Genomic DNA, 23,209 nt, shown 5'->3' with positions numbered 1-23,209 from the left:
GACTACAACATACAAAAGATCAACTAACACCAATTGAATCACACTTTAAAGAGAACAACAAAAGAAACTGTTATAAAACAATCAAAAATAGTTTAAAGAAGTACACACCATCTAATTTACATTTTATGGATCCAAAAATATAGAAACTGTATATAACAGCATCAGGAACTGCAGAATGCTTGTGGACTATTTCAAAGAACTACACAACTGAGGGGGAACTGTCAAAACCTTTTGAAACAAAATCAGGAATAAGACTGGGAGATGGTTTATCAACATTATTTTAAAAGAGATATTCACATGTACATATTAGTTATGCCAATTTAATTTCATATGTATGTGAAAGAAATGGCCATTACTTCATTGCAATGAAAGAAGGCAAGATTCTTAAGTTAAGTCACACATAAGAAGTGTGAATTAATAACGAGAGTAAGCCTACTCTGCCAGCCCCAAGTGCAGGGCATGACTGTGATGAGTTAATTATAAAGAGACAATGAGCTTGGAGTATATGGAATGCAAATAAAAATAATAATATGAGGAAAAATTTACCAGAAGCAAGGAAAAATGCATTGAAACGTCTCAGAACATCAGACTACAACACACAAAAGATCAACTAACATTAATTGAATCACATTTTAGGCAGAACAACACAAGAAACTTTTATAAAACATTCAAAAATAGTTTAAAGTACATACCATCTAATTTACAGTTTATGGGCCCAAAAACATAGAAACTGTTCATAATAGTATCAACAACCGCAGAATACTTGCGGACTATTTTAAAGAATTACACAATTAAGGGAGAACTGTCAAAACCTTTTGAAGCAGAATCAGGGATAAAACTGGGAGATGGTTTATCAACAACATTTTTAAACTGCGCATTTGAGAAGGAAGTGAGAGAATGGCAAAAATCCATCTTCAGCTACAAAGAAACTGAAATAAGATCACCAGAGATCATCTAGCTTTTGCAGATGACTTGGTATTAATTCCAGACTCACTGGATAGTGCCAAACAAACAATCACAGAACAACAGAAATAAGGAGACAAAACAGGGCTAAAAAATCATTTGAAAAAACATATTTCTACATCTACACCTGTACTCTGCAAACCACTGTGAAGTGCATGGCAGAGGGTATGTCCCACTATACCAATTATTAGGGTTTCTTCCCATTCCATTCACATACGGAGTGTGAGAAGAATTATTGTTTGAATTCCTCTGTGTGTGCTGTAATTATTTTAATATTATTCTCTGATAACTATGTGTGTGACACATAGGAGTTTATAGTATATCCCTACAGTCATCCTTTAAAGCTGGTTCTTGAAACTCTGTTAGTACATTTTCTCGGGATAGTGTGTGTCTATCTTCAAGGGTCTGCCAGTTCAGTTTTTCAGTATTTCTGTGACACTTCCTCACAATTCAAATAAATCTGTGACCATTCGTGCTGCCCTACTCTGCTGACATTCGATATACTCCGTTAATCCTATTTGGTAAGGTTCCCACACACTTGAGCAATATTCTAGAACTGGTCGCATACATGATTTCTAAGTGATCTCCTTTGTAGACTGATTGTACTTCCCCAGTATTCTGCCAATAAACCAAGATCTACCATCTGCTTTACCAACAACTGAGCCAATGTGATCATTTAATTTGATAACACAACAAACTGTTATACCCAGTTATTTATACACTCCTGGAAGTGGAAAAAAGAACACATTGACACCGGTGTGTCAGACCCACCATACTTGCTCCGGACACTGCAAGAGGGCTGTACAAGCAATGATCACATGCACGGCACAGCGGACACACCAGGAACCGCGGTGTTGGCCGTCGAATGGCGCTAGCTGCGCAGCATTTGTGCATCGCCGCCGTCAGTGTCAGCCAGTTTGCCGTGGCATACGGAGCTCCATCGCAGTGTTTAACACTGGTAGCATGCCGCGACAGCGTGGACGTGAACCGTATGTGCAGTTGACAGACTTTGACCGAGGGCGTATAGTGGGCATGCGGGAGGCCGGGTGGACGTACCGCCGAATTGCCCAACACATGGGGCGTGAGGTCTCCACAGTACATCGATGTTGTCGCCAGTGGTCGGCGGAAGGTGCACGTGCCCGTCGACCTGGGACCGGACCGCAGCGACGCTCGGATGCACGCCAAGACCGTAGGATCCTACGCAGTGCCGTAGGGGACCGCACCGCCACTTCCCAGCAAATTAGGGACACTGTTGCTCCTGGGATATCGACGAGGACCATTCGCAACCGTCTCCATGAAGCTGGGCTACGGTCCCGCACACCGTTAGGCCGTCTTCCGCTCACGCCCCAACATCGTGCAGCCCGCCTCCAGTGGTGTCGCGACAGGCGTGAATGGAGGGACGAATGGAGACGTGTCGTCTTCAGCGATGAGAGTCGCTTCTGCCTTGGTGCCAATGATGGTCGTATGCGTGTTGGGCGCCGTGCAGGTGAGCGCCACAATCAGGACTGCATACGACCGAGGCACACAGGGCCAACACCCAGCATCATGGTGTGGGGAGCGATCTCCTACACTGGCCGTACACCACTGGTGATCGTCGAGGGGACACTGAATAGTGCACGGTACATCCAAACCGTCATCGAACCCATCGTTCTACCATTCCTAGACCGGCAAGGGAACTTGCTGTTCCAACAGGACAATGCACGTCCGCATGTATCCCGTGCCACCCAATGTGCTCTATAAGGTGTAAGTCAACTACCCTGCCCAGCAAGATCTCCGGATCTGTCCCCCATTGAGCATGTTTGGGACTGGATGAAGCGTCGTCTCACACGGTCTGCACTTCCAGCACGAACGCTGGTCCAACTGAGGCGCCAGGTGGAAATGGCATGGCAAGCCGTTCCACAGGACTAGATCCAGCATCTCTACGATCGTCTCCATGGGAGAATAGCAGCCTGCATTGCTGCGAAAGGTGGATATACTTTGTACTAGTGCCGACATTGTGCATGCTCTGTTGCCTGTGTCTATGTGCCTGTGGTTCTGTCAGTGTGATCATGCGATGTATCTGACCCCAGGAATGTGTCAATAAAGTTTCCCCTTCCTGGGACAATGAATTCACGGTGTTCTTATTTCAATTTCCAGGAGTGTATAAGTTGGCTGAGTCCAATAGCGACTCACTGATATTACATGATCTACCCATCTAATCTTCAGCATTCTTCTGTAGCACCACTTTTCAGAAGCTTCTATTCTCTTCTTGTCTAAACTAGTTATTGTCCTTGTTTCACTTTCATACATGGCTACACTCCATACGAATACTTTCAGAAATGACTTCCTGATACTTAAATCTATACTTCATGTTAACAAATTTCTCTTCTTCAAAACACTTTCCTTGCCATTGCCAGTCTACATTTTATATCCCATCTACTTCGACCATCATCAGTTATTTTGCCCCCCAATTAGCAAAACTCATTCACCACTTTAAGTGTCCCACTTCCTAACCTAACTCCCTCAGCATAACCACATTTAATTTGACTACATTCCGTAATTCTCATTTGGCTTTTTTTGATGTTCATCTTATAGTCTCCCTTGAAGACAATGTCCATTCCGTTCAACTGCTTTTCCAGGTCCTTTGCTGTCTCTGACACAATTACGTCATCGGCAAACCTCAAAGTTTTTATCTCCTCTCCACGGATTTTAATTCCTACTACAAATTTTTCTTTTGTTTCCTTTACTGCTTGCCCAATATAAAGATTGAATAACATCGGGGACAAGCTACAACCCTGTTCTAGTCCCTTCCCAACCACTGCTTCCCTTTCATGCCCCTCAACTTACAACTGCCATCTGGCTATGTACAAATTGTAAATAGCCATTCGCTCCCTGTATTTGACGCCTGCCACCTTCAGAATTTGAAAGAGAGTATTCCACTCAATGTTGTCAAAAGCCTTCTCTAAGCCTACAAATGCTAGAAACGTAGGTTAGCCATTCCTTAATCTATCTTCTAAGATAAGTCGTCACATGTTCCAACATTTCTACAGAATCCAAACTGATCTTGACCAAGGTCGGCTTCTACCAGTTTTTCCATTCGACTGTAGAGAATTCATATTAGTATTTTGCAGCCGTGACTTATTAAACTAATGGTTCAGTAATTTTCACACCTGTCAACACCTGATTTCTTTGGGATTGGAATTATTATATTCTTCTTGAAATCTGAGGGTATTACACCTGTCTCATACATCTTGCTCACCAGATGGTAGAGTTTTGTCAGGGCAGGCTCTCCCAAGGCTATTAGTAGTTCTAATGGAATGTTGCCTACTCCAGGAGCCTTGTTTTGACTTAGGTCCTCTGTCAATTTCTTCACGCAGTATCATATCTCCCATTTTATCTTCAACTAAATTCTCTTCCACTTCCATAATATCGCCCTAAAGTACATCACCCTTGTATAGGCCCTCTATATACTCTTCCCCTTCTTTGCTTAGAACTGGTTCTCCATCTGAGTTCTTGATATTCATACAAGTGGTTCTCTTTTCTCTAAAGGTCTTTTTAATTTTCCTGCAAACAGTATCTATCTTACCCCTAGTGATATACGCCTCTACATTCTTACATTTGTCCTCTAGCCATCCCTGCTTAGCCATTTTGCACTTCCAGTTAATCTCATTTTTGAGACATTTGTATTCCTTTTTGCCTGCTTTATTTACTGAATTTTTGTATTTTCTCCTTCATCAATTAAATTCATTATCTCCTCTGTTACCCAAGGATTTCTATTAGCCCTCGTCTTTTTACCTACATGATCCTCTGCTGCCTTTACTATTTCATCTTTCAAAGCTACCCATTCTTCTTCTACTGTATTTATTTCCCCCGTTCTTGTCAATCATTCCCTAATGCTGTCCCTGAAACTATCTACAATCTCTGGTTCTGTCAGTTTATCCAGAGCAAGTCTAATTAAATTCCCACCTTTTCGCAGTTTCTTCAGTTTTAATCTAGAGTTCATAACCAACATATTTTGAAAAGAGTACACATATTCCCCTGGAAATGTCTTTCAATTTAAAATCTGGTTCCTAAATCTCTGTCTTACCATTATATAACCTATCTTATACCTTCCAGTATCTCCAGGCTTCTTCCATGTATATAACCTTCTTTCATGATTCTTGAACCAAGTGTTAGCTACGATTAAGTTATGCTCTGTGCAAAATTCTACCAGGCAACTTCCTCTTTCATTCCTTACCCCCATTCCATATTCACCTACTACGTTTCCTTATCTTCCTTTTCCTACCATCAAATTCCAGTCACCCATGACTTTTAAATTTTCATCTCCCTTCACTATCTGAATAATTTCTTTTATCTCATCATACATTTCATCAATCTCTTCATCTGTGGAGCTAATTGGCATATAAACTTGTACTACTGTGGTAGGCGTGGGCTTCGTATCTATCTTGGCCACAACAATGCATTCACTAAGCTGTTTTTAGTAGCTTACCTGCATTCCTATTTTTTTATTCACTATTAAATCTACTCCTGCATTACCCATATTTGATTTTGTATTTATAACCCTGTATTCACCCGACAATAAGTCTTGTTCCTCCTGCTACCAAAATTCATGAATTCCCTTTATATCTAACTTCAACCTATCCATTTCCCTTTTTAAATTTTCTAGCCTACATACTCAATTAACGGATCTGACATTCCATGCTCTGATCTGTAGAACACCAGTTTTCTTTCTCCCGATAACAACGTCCTCCTGAGTAGTCCCTGCCCGGAGATCCGAATGGGGGACTATTTTACCTTCGGGATATTTTACCCCCTTGCTTTCAGCTGTTCGCAGTACCAGCACAGGAAGGCCGTTTTAGTTAACGTTATAAGGCCAGACTGTTGTCCCTGCAACTACTGAAAAGGCTGTTGCCCCTCTTCAGGAACCAACAGATACCCCTCCATTGTGGTTGCACCTACGGTATGGCTACCTGTATCGCTGAGGCAAGTAAGTCTCCCCACAAGTGTCAAGGTCTGTAGTTCACGGGGGGGATTCAAATAAATATAGAAATAAATAAACAAACAAGAGTTACTTAGTGGCTAGCAAATGGCAATGAAAGAATATTTCACTTTATATAAAAGCCATAACAAACATACAGTCTGCAGTCTAACAGGTTTACATACTATGCATCACGTTTGGAGAATACAAAAAAATGACACAAACACAAGCAAAGAGAGCATGCCTCACCAAAAGAAGTGTGCTAGTATCAAACACAAGCTTTAATTTGAGGAAAAATTTATATGTTTAAACATTGAAAGAAGGAACTGTAGAGTTTCAGATGCTGTGTTACAGAATTATGTTGAATATTAAGTGGGCAAGATAGGTCATGTGAGTAGCTTCTATGGTACCAGAAGGAGCCATAAAGAGCAAATACTGAAGTGGAAGAGTGACTGGAACATGTGCAACAAATAACTATGGACACTGGTGCTATGTTAAAATGAAGGGCATGGCAAAAAGAGAGAAATCTGTGGAGAATTGCATCAAACCAGTCAAAAGACTGATGAAAAAGCAAAAGAAGTTTCACCAGCAGTATCACTATGCACCTTTAGATGTTCCATGTTTCTTAGACAGTGTCTTTTACAAACATAAGTCTTTGGAGGGATGCCAGACATCTGAAGACGTCTAAGTAGGTTCAGGAAAAATATCCTGTGGAACATACAGACCAGCAGGACCATAGCCTGTCAGACCATTCACAGAAGTCAATGATGAAACTTTCAATATGTAATGTGATATGTTATGTGATATAAAGCAGACTGCATTCTTTGCAACTGCTAGCTGAAATGTGAATGAAGTTTTCATTCTAGGAGATGAAAGACATCTAGAAGAATGTCACGTTAGATTACTTCAGATTTGAGTCACATACCCAACATAACATAGACTAGTGAATAAAATGTGAAGAATATTAATGCAACAATTCCCAAAACAATGTGGATCATGGAAATGAGTAAGATAGCCTTTGTATTGATACTTAATTATCAAACAATTGAGGTATATGGATATCTGTTTCATTCTTTACCTTCATTGTCTTTCAGCCTCTATTAAATATATGTCTCACACCATCACACACACCCATGTCAAATTAGGCTTGTTGTTGTTGTTGTTGAGGTCTTCAGTCCAAAGACTGCTTTGATGCAACTTTTCATGCTTCTCTATCCTGTGCAAGTCTCTTTATCTCCAATAACAACTGCAACCTACATCCTTCTGAATCTGTTTAGTGTATTCAAGTCTTGGTCTCCCTCTATGATTTTTACCCTCCGCACTTTCCTCCAATACTAAACTGATGATCCCTTGATGCCTCAGAACGTGTCCTACCAATGGATCCTTCTCCTAGTCAAGATGTGCCACAAATTCATCTTCTCCCCAATTATATTCAGTATCTCCTCATTAGTTACATGATCTACCCGTTTAAACTTCCATCATTATTCTGTAGCACCACATTTCAAAAGCTTTCATTTCTTCTTGTCTAAACTGTTTTTCGTCCATGTGCCACTTCCATACATGGCTGCATTCCATACAAATACTTTCAGAAAAGACTTCCTGACACTTACATCTGTTCTCGATGTTAACAAATTTCTCTTCTTCAGAAACGCTTTTTGTTTCCACCGCCATTCTACACTTTATATCTCCTCTACTTTGACCACAATCAATTATTTTGCTACGCAAATAGCAAAACTCGTCTACTACTTTAAGTGTCTCATTTCCTAATCTAATTCCTTCAGCATCACCCGATTTCATTAATTACATTTCACTATCATCATTTTGCTTTTGTTATTGTTCATCTTATATCCTGCTTTCAAGACACTGTCCATTCCGTTCAACCGCTCTTCCAAGTCCTTTGCTGTCTCTGACAGAATTACAATGTCATCGGCAAACCTCAAAGTTTTCATTTCTTCTCCCTGGACTTTAATAACTATGCCAAATTTTTCTTTTGTTTCCTTTATTGCTTGCTCAAAATTAGGCATATTCATGAGAAAGAATCAGAAATGTAATAGAAGACTTGTTGGCACAAGATATAAACTTACACAGGACAGAGAAACTGAAGTCTAGATGTGCTTATTTTTAAAATACATTGTTTCGTATTAATGTGGTATTAGACATTCTGTAAAGCAAACAGAAATATCATGCTCAATTGTGTATCACAATTATAACCAAGAAACGAGCTCCTCATCCAGGGCTTGAATGCTTATGGGATATCAACTGTCCAATGCATCATCCTCTGCCTCACAGTGTGATGCAGGTGCAATATGGAGTGGTATGTGGTCAGCACAGTGCACTCCTGGCCATTTTCTTGATTTTCCAGATCATAGAACCACTACTATTCAGTCAAGTAGCTCCTCAATTGGCATCAATAGGCAGAATGCACACCATATCAGCCATCCCAATAAGGAAACTTTTTGGCAGTACCAGGGTCCTGCACATGGCAGCCATCTAAGCACACCTCTCAGCTATGGATGCTACCATGAATTCACAACCTCTTTAGTCACATGAAACAATTAAAATTATTCAAATAGAACATAATTAATTTATACATCATTAAATTTCAATTATCTGAATTTTCTCTACAAGTTTTTCAAGGGTGTTGTGAGTTAAATCTTATTTTGGATAGCATTTTATTTTCTAAATTTTACTTTATTTATTTATTTGGGATTTTGCAGCTAGTAGAAGTAATTCGCTCTCTTAGGCAGCATTGGAAAATGCAACAGCAGCAAGTGAGACACTGTTTCCCATACTGGGTAGGTAACGGGTGAAACATATGGTGCTGCAATAGTGAATCACTAGATTGAGAAGATGTACTTGAGCCATGAGAATGAATCTTCCTTGGTGGTCAATATGCAGGGGAACCACATACATTCATGTGTGAAATTCAGAATTTGTTAAATATTAGCTACCAATGTCCACTTTGGGCATAACAAATACTTGTGGACACTTACATGTCATCATAGCTTTCATACAGCAATACTACTAAACTACTAAAACTGCAGTAAACCAGTTAAAACAGTAAACAAATGTATATTGTTATACTGCCAACAACATATGAATACCTACGAAGTTTTATGAAGCGTGTAAGTGGTTTCATCTGCGCATCAAGCACGTCAGTCAGCGACTGGAACGAGTCAGGGTCTGCCCTTCTGTGAGAGTCCGTTTTATCATGCTCTTGAGTTTAATTAATTTTTTTGAGTTGAAAAGTTTCAGACTATTTAATTGTGACTGTTTTACAGTGTTCACTAATAAATGCACTCTAATGGGATCCAGGGACATACTGCAAGTGGATTAGCTAACAGCATTTCACTTATAGTGATAGGTTGCCTGGTTACATCTTCTAAGGAATCCAATGTGCTACAAGAAGTGCTTCGAGGGATAACATAAACAAGAGAATCACAGAAAACAAGTAGAAAAAAATCCAACACACACCAATTCACTGAGGTAATAATGGAAAGATTTAACTTGCTCAGCCTCCACTGGGAAGGTATGACCAGTTATATTGTGGATCAACTACAGCACTTTCTACAGACTTGTAGCTAAGCAGAGAAACTTTTACAGAGGTTTGGAACCACAGGGGGATCTTGCAAAGTTTTACTCAGACAGTTGCTCACATGAGTTAAAAGTACTCAGCTGAATGATGTTCTTTCACTATAAATTTTGTGTGAAAAACAAAGATTAACCTGACAATCATCACAATATTGCAGAGGAGACATGCGAGCTAAAATCACTTTCTGTTCATGTTCTGTTTAACTGAATTGGAATTTAACTTAGTTATAGCAGAAAACCAATTTTCTGTTACCCAGATACAGTCATAATAAGCTAATAAGTAGTTTAGCCACACAACTCACTTTCTGATGTTGTTGTGTTGTTATAGTGATAGTTATCATTGCACAACAAAAAATTGAAACATCATTAATTTGTTATGTTGTTGTTGTGGTCTTCAGTCCTGAGACTGGTTTGATGCAGCTCTCCATGCTACTCTATCCTGTGCAAGCTTCTTCATCTCCCAGTACCTACTGCAGCCTACATCCTTCTGAATCTGCTTAGTGTATTCATCTCTTGGTCTCCCCCTACGATTTTTACCCTCCACACTGCCCTCCAGTACTAAATTGGTGATCCATTGATGCCTCAGAACATGTCCTACCAACCGATCCCTTCTTCTAGTCAAGTTGTGCCACAAACTCCTCTTCTCCCCAATTATATTCAATACCTCCTCATTAGCTATGTGACCTACCCATCAAATCTTCAGCATTCTTCTGTAGCACCACATTTTGAAAGCTTCTATTCTCTTCTTGTCTAAACTATTTATCGTCCCATGTTTCACTTCCATACATGGCTACACTCCATACAAATACTTTCAGAAACGACTTCCTGACACTTAAATCAATACTCGATGTTAACAAATTTCTCTTCTTCAGAAACGCTTTCCTTGCCATTGCCAGTCTACACTTTATATCCTCTGTACTTCGACCATCATCAGCTATTTTGCTCCCCAAGTAGCAAAACTCCTTTACTACTTTAAGTGTCTCATTTCCTAATCTAATTCCCTCAGCATCACCCGACTTAATTCGACTACATTCCATTATCCTCGTTTTGCTTTTGTTGATGTACATTTTATACCCTCCTTTCAAGACACTGTCCATTCCGTTCAACTGCTCTTCCAAGTCCTTTGCTGCCTCTGACAGAATTACAATGTCATCAGTGAACCTCAAAGTTATTATTTCTTCTCCATGGATTTTAATCCCTACTCCAAATTTTTCTTTTGTTTCCTTTACTGCTTGTTCAATATACAGATTGAATAACGTCGGGGACAGGCTACAACCCTGTCTCACTCCCTTCCCAACCAGTGCTTCCCTTTCATGTCACTCAACTCTTATAACTGCCATCTGCTTTCTGTACAAATTGTAAATAGCCTTTCACTCCCTGTATTTGACCCCTGCCACCTTCAGAATTTGAAAGAGAGTATTCCAGTCAGCATTGTCAGAAGCTTTCTCTAAGTCTACAAATGCTAGAAATGTAGGTTTGCCTTTCCTATATTATTTATGGAGGAAACTGGGGTAATAACTTATTCACCATAACTGCAAAGTCAATTGCAAACATTTTGAAAGTATACTGACAAATGTGTACACTGAGCTAAAATTCAGAATTCCTTAAGAATTATGTCTATAGTTTTTTCACTGTATTACTGGAGTTGGCAAGAAAATAACAGTGAAAGCGCTTGTTTACCTTACTGTGATGGAAAAAAAAAATTACAAATGTTAATGGTATTTCTGGTGGGAGAGGAGCATTTACTTACCAGCTGCTGCAACTAGGATAGCTGGAGCTATGCTGCCACAGACACACAAATAGAAAAATAAATTATTGAATCTTTGGCTTTCAGACTACTTGGTTTCCCTTTTTCTTTTCTTTCTATTTTGGAAATTCTTGATTCCCTGAAGAAATATAGACATTAAGAAAAAGGACAAGGTGATACATGCAGGAGGACAATGAGATGAAAGTTGCTCCAAGCCCTTGATCATATGCGTTTTTACATTTTTAAATGAGGGAAAAGCTATGCAAATTTTACAACTGGATCATAACAACATATCCATAGTTACAAAATAAAAATATCAGTAATATCCATGAGTCTCAGCCTAGAACAATATTACATCAGAAACAAAGATAAAGAGTTAAATTATTCAACAACCTACCTTGTGATTTAAAGGGCAGTGTTATAAAAATACCTTTAAACGTGACATTACATTAGTTTTACTCAATAAAAGAATTCTTGGGAAAAAAAAATCATGACAGCTTTTGTGAACTGAATCTGTAATAATTTCTACCATTTAAATTGTGCTGTGTGCTACTTGTAATTTATGACTGTAATTTGTAAACTGAAATTTGTCTTTGTTATCTCTTTCTCTCAATTTCAACTTGTTATATATTCAATACACTATTTAAGTATGTAATGGATCAGACTGGACCAATAAATGATGATGATGACGGTGATTGACAGCTGGATCATTCCACGTCAAAGGGACCAATATTAGAAAGTGTCCCCACTTGACCATCTCCAAATCTAATTAAACTTGGTCTGGAGGTTCTATATGGTCTTCGATGGTGATATACCAAATTTCAGACCAGTATCTTGAGTGATTGAATTCTTAGAGGATTTTAAAGAGAGGTTACTCACCTCCGCACCATGTACAAAGGTGCAAATGTGCCAACTTTGTTAGGCTTTTTTAAAAGTTCTAGCAAACATTTGGTAATTTGCTTTAGTATACATACACAACTTTTTATGCTGAATCACACCATGGCAAAAATTAGGGATTTAGCCGTACCTAAATATAGGTACAAGCCTCTAAAGTTGCTAAAAAAATTGACGCACTATTCTGACCGACCACTGCTACTTTTCATATGAGCCAATCACGCCAAAACTTCAGAGGGCTATTCCTACCTATGATGTCTACATATCAATCAAATTTAATCAGCACTGGATGCCCAGATAAAAAGATATGCATCTGCAAAGTTGGCCAAAATCTTCTACTTGCAAATTTACGGTATTTTTGGGGGGCAATGTCTCAACTGTGACTTCTTCAATCCTTTTTTTTTTTTCTTGCTACAGCTGGATAGAGCATCCTTCAAGCTTTCAAAACTATATTGTTTAATTTCTCGATCTTGCATATTGGTGAGTAAGAATACCTATCAAAAGTAGGAAAAATGGATTACTGATAAATGCAAAAATTAATACTATCTGAAGTTGTAAACCAAAAAATGTGTAATTGTAGTGTCTTTTAACAGAATAAGATTTTCCTGTGGTTTAGGGAAAGTAACTATGCTAATAAGAAGTATTTTTACATTATTTTACAGTGTAGAATATAACTATAATAAAACCTCAGAAAGTGCCCTGTAGATTATAAAATCTAGGAGACCATAATGGAATGCTATGTTGCTTTAGAAGGGTTTAACCTTACAATGCATTGTCACCCAGTTTCCATTGGTATTTTAAAGCAGCAATAGTTTTTTACAGCTCTATCCTCACAGCAGTGATATACATTGCTGAATCACCACTTTCAATTGCTGCTTCCATTATTGGCAATTTTAACAGTTCCAGTCTTTTGTGCAGTGTAATCTTTGATGCTGACACTGTATAGTCTTAGTGTTGAGTACTGAGTGGTTGAATAATAAGTAATCATTGTTGTAGCTGAAGGTAAGCACTAAAACAATATGTTTTGATGGTCCAATTTGTACATTTTATGTAAAACAACACTGAATATTGTCTGAAGTAATCACCATTCTATCATGGCAGAAGGGAACTACAATCAATTAAGGAAATGTCACCAATTGACAAGCAGCTTCTTCAGTGTAGATCTGAGCTTGGTTTTACTGAAGATGCCCAAACTTGTTCAATCCAGAATGCCTTGTTGACAACAAAAATTTCAATTTCTGTAGAATTTCTGCAGCCCATTTGGTAAAGAAAAACATATAACCAAGAAGGCTTGAACACCAGTTAACATTGCAATGTCTGATAGGTTGAAGTTACTGACTAATGAAGTTTTTAAACCTGGTCAGAAAATTTGTACCAACAACCACAGACATGAAATGCCCAAAAAGAATCATCCCGCCAGGATAAGCAAGAATCACCATCCACTGAAGACATGGATGTTGTTGGTGCTTGCTTTACTGCTAACACTTCATTATCATCACTTGGAGGATCACTACCAAAGCTTCAACAGATCAGTGAAAGGGATTCAATGGGATACATAAAGTGCAAATGTCTGAAAGCCCAAGGCAGGATTACTAAGGTAATTGCCACAGTTGCTGGTGTGAGCCAAGTAGTTATTGCTCAGATAAAGGTGGAAGAGTGCCATAAATGTAAAGGTATGGATATCTTAACTGAACAACTTAAGATTAAACTTCTGACTTCAAGCAGTAGCAGTAAAGTTCAAATTTTGACCCTGGTCCCAAATACCTGCACTACTGAAAAAATGGCTAAAGAATTTGCTGTTTCAACTAAGATGCTGAAAAAGGCTAGGAATCTAAAGATGCAAGATGGGATTTTGGCAACATCTGCACACCAATAAGGGGAAAAAACTCATACATGAAATAAAACAAAATTTCCTCACTTTCTTTGAAGATGATGAGTTTTCTCATTTATGGATTCTGTTGCAGCAAGAATAAATAGAGAAAGATTCACAAGGATAAACACCTACTGCTTTGTAGCCTTAAAGAAATGTTCATTGCTTATTGTAAGCAATATGGAAATGAACTAAGCTTCTCAAAATTTTGTGATCTCAGGCCGAAATGGTGTATTACAGCTGGTGCTTCTGGATCACATTCAGTATATATATGTGCAATTCACCAAAGTGTCAAATTAGTGTTGGTTTCAGCAACATCCACTCAAGATGACTATAAGGAATTAATGAAAAAAACTGTATGCAATTTGGAATCAAAATATTGTATGCTCCAACATTGTGAGGAATGTCCAGGAAAAATGTGACTAGAGGCTTTTCTTGGAGAGACTATGACCATGAAGAAACAATGGAATACAAGCAATGGGTCCATGCTGGCAGAGACACATTGAAGACTTGCCAGAGAACTGTTGAAGATTTCATGGAGGCATTGATTTTTAAAATTACCAGTTTACGAAGGCATCACTTTGTGTCAGAACACCAAAATTTATATCTTATGCAGCTAAAAAGAAATTTAGAAGAAAATGAATTAATTATATTAACAGAGTTTCCTGAGAATTATTCATTTGTCATTCAGGATACTGTGCAAGGATTCCATTAGGAGAATAGTCAGGCCACATTTCATCCACATCATGTCTATTTCAATGGCAAAGAATGTCAGAGTATAAGCATTCATAAGATCAGCGACTGTTCTGTCATAATACCAAATCGCTGTCCATGACTTTCAAATAAAGTTCATAGCATATTAAAAAGACAAAGACTGAAAACATTAAGAATATTTATTACTTTAGTGTTGATTCAGCTGCTCAATATAAGAACTTCAAAAGTTTCATCAATTTATGCCTGCATGAAAAGGATCTTGGCATCACTGCCAAATGGAATTTTTTTGGAACAAGCCACGGTAAATTGCCTTGTGATGACACTGGGGGAACAGCAAAAGGACTTGCGGCCTGTGCTAGTCTACAGAGGGCCTTAGATAACAGAATATTGACTCCATATTATTTATTCAAATTCTGTGACAATAGTATTCCAGGTGTAAAGCTTTTTATGTACAAAAAGAAGAAATTAAAAAATTCCACCCACATCAAGAAACAAGTTTTACCATGGGACAAACAGTATCTGGAACAAGAGAAAAACAATTAATTGTAATCAGCTCAGAGTAAGCAGAATTTCCAATGATGCTACAGCATTCATAGTTGACGCCTTCAAAGCAGATGAAGAAATTCCAGCAGTCTCAATTCCAAGTTTATAACCAGGACAGTATGTTACTTGTATGTATGGCAATTTTTGGTGGATTGGACACGTGTGAAGTTTCACATGAACAGCAAGACATCCTTATCAGCTTTATGCACCCACACGGTCATGCACGTTCCTTCCACTAGCTGTCTACTAAAGATACCTGCTGAATTCCTGAGCAACATATCTTCATGACTTCAGAAGCCCCATCATCATCATCATCATCATCATCAGCAGCAGCAGCAGCAGCAGCATAACCAAGAAGACAATTCAGTTATCCACAATCTGTCATTGACAAAATTGTAGAAGGGCTTAAACAAAAATGGAACTGACTCTCCAGTATTTTTGTTCTGCAAATTGCTGTGTTTTGTACTATACTTGTTTTTACTTCATGTGCTAAATTAATATTTGAAACTGACTTATACACCTGAATAAAAATAATTAAATATGGGACTTAATAAGCAAAATATTTGACTTTTCAACCTTCTCAAAGTGCTAAAATAATAACTTTTGAAACATTTTCTTACTTGTCAAACCGAAAGATCCAGGAATTAACCAATATTTCTTTGAAAGCTTCAAGCATGCTTTTTCCAGCTGTAGAAAGAAAAAAGGGATTGAAGGAGACACAATTGAGATATACCCCCCCCCCCCCCACACACACACACACACACAAAAAAAACACTCAAAAATTTGCAAGTAGAAAATTTTGGCCAACTTTGCAGGTGCATATCTTTCCGTCTGGGCATCCAATGTTAGTTAAATTTGGTTGATATATGGACATAATAGATATGAATAACCCTCTGAAGTTTTGGTGTGATTGGTTACATGAAAAGTAGCAGTGGTCGGTCAGACCATGGCTCTCAGAATGGTTTGACAGATTTTTTAGCCATTTCAGAGGCTTGTATCTATATTTAGGTACAGCAACATTCCTAATTTTTGCCATGGTGTCATTCAGTATAAAAAGCTGTCTGTGTATATTACAGCAAATGACCAGATGTTTGCTAGAACTTTTTAAAAAAAACCTAGCAAAGTTGGCACATTTGCACCCTCGTACAAGATGCGGAGGTGAGTAGCCTCCCTTTAAAATCCCCTAAGAATTCAACCACTGAAGATACTGAACTGAAATTTGGTATGTAGCCACCAAAGACCGTATAGAAACTCCACGTCAAATTTCATTAGATTTGGAGAAACTCCAAGCCAAATTTCATTAGATTTGGAGATGGTCGAGTGGGGACCCCTGGTTCCCTTGACATGGAATGACCCAGCCGAGTATGATAAGGAGGATGTCAGTTTGGCATTTTCACACAAGCAACAGCTGTGCAGTTCCGTAATGCTCACCAGATAATTCATTTTGCAGCGTCTTTAACAGGCTTACCTCTTTCCTAAGCAATTTCTCAGTTAGCTTTATGCATTTCATAAAAGAAACTAACTGAACAGAGAAACAAAGAAAATGATAGCAAATCACAACACAATAATTATGCTACAGACCACAACTGTTATGTCCAGCTGACTGGTGACTGGCAGCCAAGGTAGCAAAACAATATGAAAACTATGCTCAGGGCAGAAGTTAAACCAAACTCAAGATCTGACTAGTTGTTGCTATGGCAGGTGACCTGTGCATTAATAGCTGTCAGCTACTTTGTTATTCTGATCCAGATATGCAAACATTCAGCATGAGCAATTTAGGTGTTGTTACCTATTTGTCAGATATGGATGAACTACTGAATTAATAAATTAAGGATAGTAGCTTTAATAACTTGTATCACACGAGAAAGTTGTTTTCAATGAAATTATGGGATGTTAGATTGGACACCAAACCTCAAATTTGTGGTCAGCAAGTACAGCAGCCACTATATGGACGATCTGTAAAGATACGCTTAAATGCAACACTACTATTAGGTTGTCAAGCTACAGAATGAACATCAAAACAAGAGAAAATCATGTTTACGATGCTGCCTCATGTGAAACAATGGAGTTATCACTTTTCCTTTGCCATCAAAACTGTTTCTTGATAATTGAGAGAAAACGTATTGGAACCTTCACTTTAGTAGTTTTCCATGGAAATGAGTGGCCCCCACAAATTTAGGAATACTAGCAGTTTATGTGTTCTCAACCTTCTTCCCAAGTAAGCACTCCCACCAAGTTTCTCTATTTCTGTAAACAACTTCGAAACTGTAAAACTACTGTAGCTATTACTACATCACATTTGGAAACTATGTTTCTTATTGAGCCCCGCCCCCCTCTACTCAGAAACAGACGTGGTTAGTCCAAATTCTTCAGCTCCGAAATCATTAAATGCGAAGCACAGAACATAAAATATACAGAGCAGAAGAAGCAGTTGCAAACTGTTTCAAATCACTATAACGTTTTAATTTTACCATCTGCTGCTGGAGGCCGACATGTGAGGTATCGGTCATAGAATTTACTGCCCTCCACCGGCCGCTCACAATTTGCTGCACCGTTGTAGTGAATCATCGCATAATCATCACAGTTCGTTACTCCGTCACCGTTGCAGTCCTGTAATATTTATAAACAAACACCTTACACTATAGGTATCCTTACACTTTACACATACACAACAATACGTCACTCCTTCGATCTTCACAACATACTATCTTTGGTGTGCTAAAAATAAATCCAAGCAATTAGACAAGCGACAGTCACAAATTATCAGCATGTGTACCTATATTAATTTAATTGTTGTGATATCAAGGCTTCATAAATGCTATTTTCGCTCATAACAACGAAACACGGGTAAGTAAATACGCAAATACGTCACGTGAATATTGGCTTTTATGCACATCTTGTATATTTCGACAGTTGGTAGCGGTCTACCAGTTTTGCGAAAAAAATTATAAAAAAGGGAAAATGTGGGTACCTATATATGATATTTAAATATGCGTATTTGATGATCTCGTAGCTAAAAATTAATTCTTTTGCTTTGGTGTGTACTTCATTAAAATATGAATTGTTATTCTTTGGTGGCACGATGTAAGACGTAGAACGAAATTAAAAACATTGAAATTCGCTGTTTATGCGGCTGTCGAAGGAGACCAAGAGCAGATGCTTATTTGGCGTGGGTTTTCAGGTGTCGTTCACTGCACTTACACTACTAGCATAGCCCACTGTGATGTTGGCTATGCTAGTGGCTGGACGTGGTAAAGGGTACTTTACCCTTTCTTCCAGTATAAGTCGCGTACAGAGTGCTGGAAGAATGGGTACTGAAATACCTCTGCGTGTGCTGTAGTTAGTCTGATATTGTCTTCAGGCTTGTTATGGTGGCAATACGTAGGGGGTGAAGTAAATTCCTAAATTTTACACTGAATCCTGGTTCTTCAAACTCTGTGAATAGCCTTTCGCGCGATAATTATTTCGCTCCAAGCGTCTACTAATGCAATCTTTCACTTTCCTGACGCTCTACTGTGACCATTCGTGCCGCCCTCCTTTGTATACGTTAGATATCCCTGTAGGCCCATCTGTTATGGGGTCTACCTTACGGAAGAACCTTGGCTCCCACACATGCGAAAATATTCGAATCTGGGACTCACAAGCGATTTGTAAACATCAACTATTATACCCGAAAAACAGGAGGGTAATGGAAAAGGCTTACATCTCGTTACATTAAACAGCTTATTTATAGATGTTGACTACAATATGAATGATTCATGTATGGATCATCGGATTAAACTTTAACCCGGACGGAAGGAAAGTTAGCAACGATAACTGGGAGCTGATAGTCCTCTTGCGAATCACGTACGATCTGGCCACAATTGATCTCTTTATGATGCTTTTTTATCTCTTCCCGAGCGGGTATTCGAAAACGAAAAGGGGTGAAACATAACATTAATTATTTTGTTTCGACCATTTTTGTTATCTTTTATGGCAATGTATTGGATAATAACCAATAGTCGAATTTTTTGTCATGTATTTATTTGTACGTTTGTGTACTTTGAGATTTATTTATGAAATTATGGACTAATATAAGTGATTAATTTATGAATCCTCATGTGCTTGTAAATGACTCATCATGTGTGAAGATATAGTAACTGACAATGGCTGAGCATTTATGTTGCATGTAGCTAATAATTTCCTTTTTATTTTTTTATGACAGTATGTTTGTTTTATGTATGATTCTGGCGATTATTTTATACAATTTCCTTTAGTATAGTCAGAGAAAGTCAATAAATAACAATATCGAACATCCTACAATGATTTTATCATCTTGCTTATAGATGTCGGTTCATTATACAGGGTGAAGCGAAATTCGCGCACTCGGGCTTCGCTGCGCGACTCCTTACATGCCAGCGATAAAAAAATGTCTTTCACAAAATTTCATCTGGCGAATACATCCGGCAGAAAATGGGCGTTAAAGAGCGGCAATCTGGCAACACTGTAACCACATGTATGGTAACGACCTCTGTCAGCACAGGTCAGCAGGAGGTCGAGGGTTCGACCCTGTTTTTTGTTTGCTAATTTTATTGCAACATTTCACACTGTAATATACACCGTATCTTAGGTCACATGTATCCTAAATTTACAACATTTTGTAATGCCGGACATAACAAATATGTAGTTAGACAAATAAGAAATAGACAGTTGAAAGAACTGACCTGTCATAGGACAGAATAACTACAAAAACAATAGCAGTTTCGCGATGCTAAAGATGGTAGCACAGTACAATAGCCCAACATCTACTTATCCTTTATACTACATGTAATATGAGCGCTCAGATGTCGCACATTAGTAACAAGTGACAGTAATAATGTTCAAATTAATGACTGCCTGACCTTCACAACAGAATACTTTGTTCTCAGAACAACAGATGCTCAAAGCGACCTCCCTGTACGTCCAAACGCTGTGAAACACGCTGGACCATACAGCTCTGGACCCTTCACAGAAAACCTGCACCCACAGTAAAAAGAGCAGCACGAACTCGTAAATTACTAGTAATTCTTCCATATTCGTTGGTGGAGTAGAGTACACGTGCTCCTTCAGGTGTCCCCACAGGAAGAAATCCAGGGGATTTAGGTCAGGTGAACGTGGTGGCCATACAACTAGACCTCTACGTCCAATCCATTTCCCTGGAAATTTTCTATCCAAATATTGCCGCACATTAATTCAAGAGTGTGGCAGCTTACCATGATGCTGGAACCATATCCTCTGCCAAACATGTAGTGGGACATCTTCCAGTGCATCAGGCAGATAGTTTGAGAGGAATTCATGATACCTTCGTGCAGTCAGCCAGTCAGGCAATACGTAGGGGCCCAAACAACTGTCGTCCAATACTCCGGCCCAGATGTTGATACCAATGAGAACTTGATATCCACGATCGTAGGTGATGTACAGGTTAACCTCACACCAATGGTGGGCATTGTGCGTATTGAAGACGCCGTCAAGAGTGAATGCTGCTTCATCCGGCCATATTATGGTGTTCACGAAGTCGCCATGGGCCTTCTGTTCTTGCTGGGACCATTCACAGTATTTGCAAAGCACATTGTTAGTCCTACTGGTAATGTGAGGCCCTAACGAAGTGTAATGCACGTGAACAAGGCAAGAACAATACTTGGTACTAATTTATGGTACCATTGGAGAAGGATACAAATAAAACAGGTTTCGTATCTAGTAACTGAAGTGGTGCGAATAAATTCATGCCCACAACGTGGAAAGGGCTGCTTTAAAAGCTGACCTATCTTCTATTTCTACGTTTGTAGTATGTAAGTGCAAATGTTTTCTAGAGGGCCCGCTGCAGTCGTTGTTGACGATTAAGATACCAGGTACCGTACCACCTGGACTACATTTACGAATTTAAAAACTCATGCCTCAAACCTGGATTGAACCATTGACCTCCAGCACCGTAAGCCAAAACTCTATCGACTGCACCAACTGTACAACCCAAGTAACATGTACTGAGAGAGGTAGTTACCATACATGAGGTTACAGTGTTGCCAGATTGCCACCCTTTAACGTCCTTTTTCTGCGGGATGTACTCAGCAGACGAAATTTTGTAAGAGACATTTTTTTTATCGCTGGCATGTAAGTAGTCGCGCTTTGGAGCCCGAGTGCGCGAATTTCTCTTCACCCTGTATAGAGGAGAAATCAGTTGGGTGAAAACTGGACCCTAATGGCATCTCTGTCTTACTGATCATTATCCCAAGTGACAGGGATAGTGAAAAAAATGGGCAGAAATCATCCACACAACTGTGATATGCCGTACATCTCAGTGAATCGCAGCTCACTTCATCTCTGTCGGACACTGCTTTAGCTGAAGAAGAATCTTATGTTCAGAACAGTTTTAGTGAAAATAACTACACTGAAATGTTTGTAGAAATTTATCAGATGAACTTATTGGATCCAAAGTTTCAGAAGTAAGTGATCCAGCAGCCAGTTCACAGACATAGTAACAAGCTAGCAGTCAGTCTGCAGAAAGTATATACAGCTATGCAAGAATACTCAATCTTGTTCCAGCCCAGACTCACAAAGTAACAAAAGGCGATTAGATTTACCACAGCAGGCAAATTAACTCAAACGAAACAGTACAAAGACAAAAACTGGAAATGCCATTTGGAATAAACCAATCCTAAATAACTCTGAACAGCAAAAGAAGTTAATTGGTTACAATGATATTCCTGTATTTATATAAGAACTTGAAAACCCATTTCAGATTTTTAGTGCCATACTCTAGAAATGATTCGTGTGATTATCAGTGTAAGTATATTAGCACAGGTCATGATTTGTTAGCATACTTTACAGAAGTAGCCTAAAGTAAAAAAGGATATAGTGTAGCTATGGTAATCCATATATTACTACTCCTTAACTGCTATGACTGCGGTGCACACTACGCAGTTTGGGTTAGCACAGCATTTGGCTGCTCCAGACCCACACCAGAGGTCACCAATCATGGTGTGGCACCTCCAGGCCCCTCTTTCCGATTGGACACTCTGAGCACATGCGATCGATAGGAGCCCCCTTGTTCATGTCAGATTACCGAATGATAACCGATATTACTGAAAAACAAATTTACTTCGAAAAAATCGACAGATGATGGCTGATTACAATACCTATTTGCTTAGTAGCTTAGCACAGTGCACAGTTCTGCACCGAGCGAATAGCGGCGTAAAAGTAAACTTGACCGATCGACTTAAATAAACTGACTCGACGACTGGGAATTCCCCTGTATTTGTCTGCGTTGTAGTGACTTTGTTTTGATTGTAGTTGTTACTGACTGTGCTCTAAGGTATTCTTTGATTAAATCGTCGATCGCCTGTTTTGTTTCGTGTTAGCGACTATTTTCGGTGTGAAATTAATTCTGCTTTGTAATATAAAATGTCGAAACGGTCGTATCCCAGTGGATCTGCAAAAAGGAAAAGAGCTGTACGTCAGAAGGAAGTAACTGAAAAGTAACCAAAATTAAGAGCATATTGTACTACTGCTACTGCAGCAACTTCTGTAAGTAGTAATCACATGACGAGTCGTGTCAATCACAAATTGCGAGAATTTCTGGATGTTCATGTTCTACACCAGCTTCAGAGTTCTACCAATTTAGGAAAAGAGATTGATGAGAAAGTGACTGCTTCTACGATGAAAGTGCAACAACTTCGGTGACTTCACCAACACCGACAACTGCGTCAGTTGAATAACAGTTTTCCAACCCAGAATAAATATCACACGATTCCCCTGATTATTTTCATGAAAATTTTACAGAAAATAATCGCGAAATTTTGATTCGTAAGGGATGTGTATATTTTCAAAATAAAGATTCTGACTTTTCTGAGGCATCCAGAATCTACAAAGGTCAGTAACCAGGTATTTCAACCAAACATTATTTATTCGGAAATTA

The 23,209-nt window shown here is 38.8% G+C and overlaps 1 protein-coding gene across 1 annotated transcript in view; it reads right to left on the bottom strand.

Moving 5' to 3' along the window:
- Positions 1-23,209, bottom strand: part of LOC126457043 (uncharacterized) — a 191,927-nt gene that overhangs the window by 2,878 nt on the left and 165,840 nt on the right. The window contains exon 4 of the mRNA XM_050093030.1: positions 17,751-17,889. Within this exon, the coding sequence (XP_049948987.1) occupies positions 17,751-17,889 (139 nt within the window). The remainder of the gene's footprint in view (positions 1-17,750; positions 17,890-23,209) is intronic.

Source organism: Schistocerca serialis, chromosome 2, assembly GCF_023864345.2.
Source record: "Schistocerca serialis cubense isolate TAMUIC-IGC-003099 chromosome 2, iqSchSeri2.2, whole genome shotgun sequence".
NCBI lineage: Eukaryota > Metazoa > Arthropoda > Insecta > Orthoptera > Acrididae > Schistocerca > Schistocerca serialis.
This window is presented reverse-complemented; position numbering and strand designations above follow the sequence as displayed.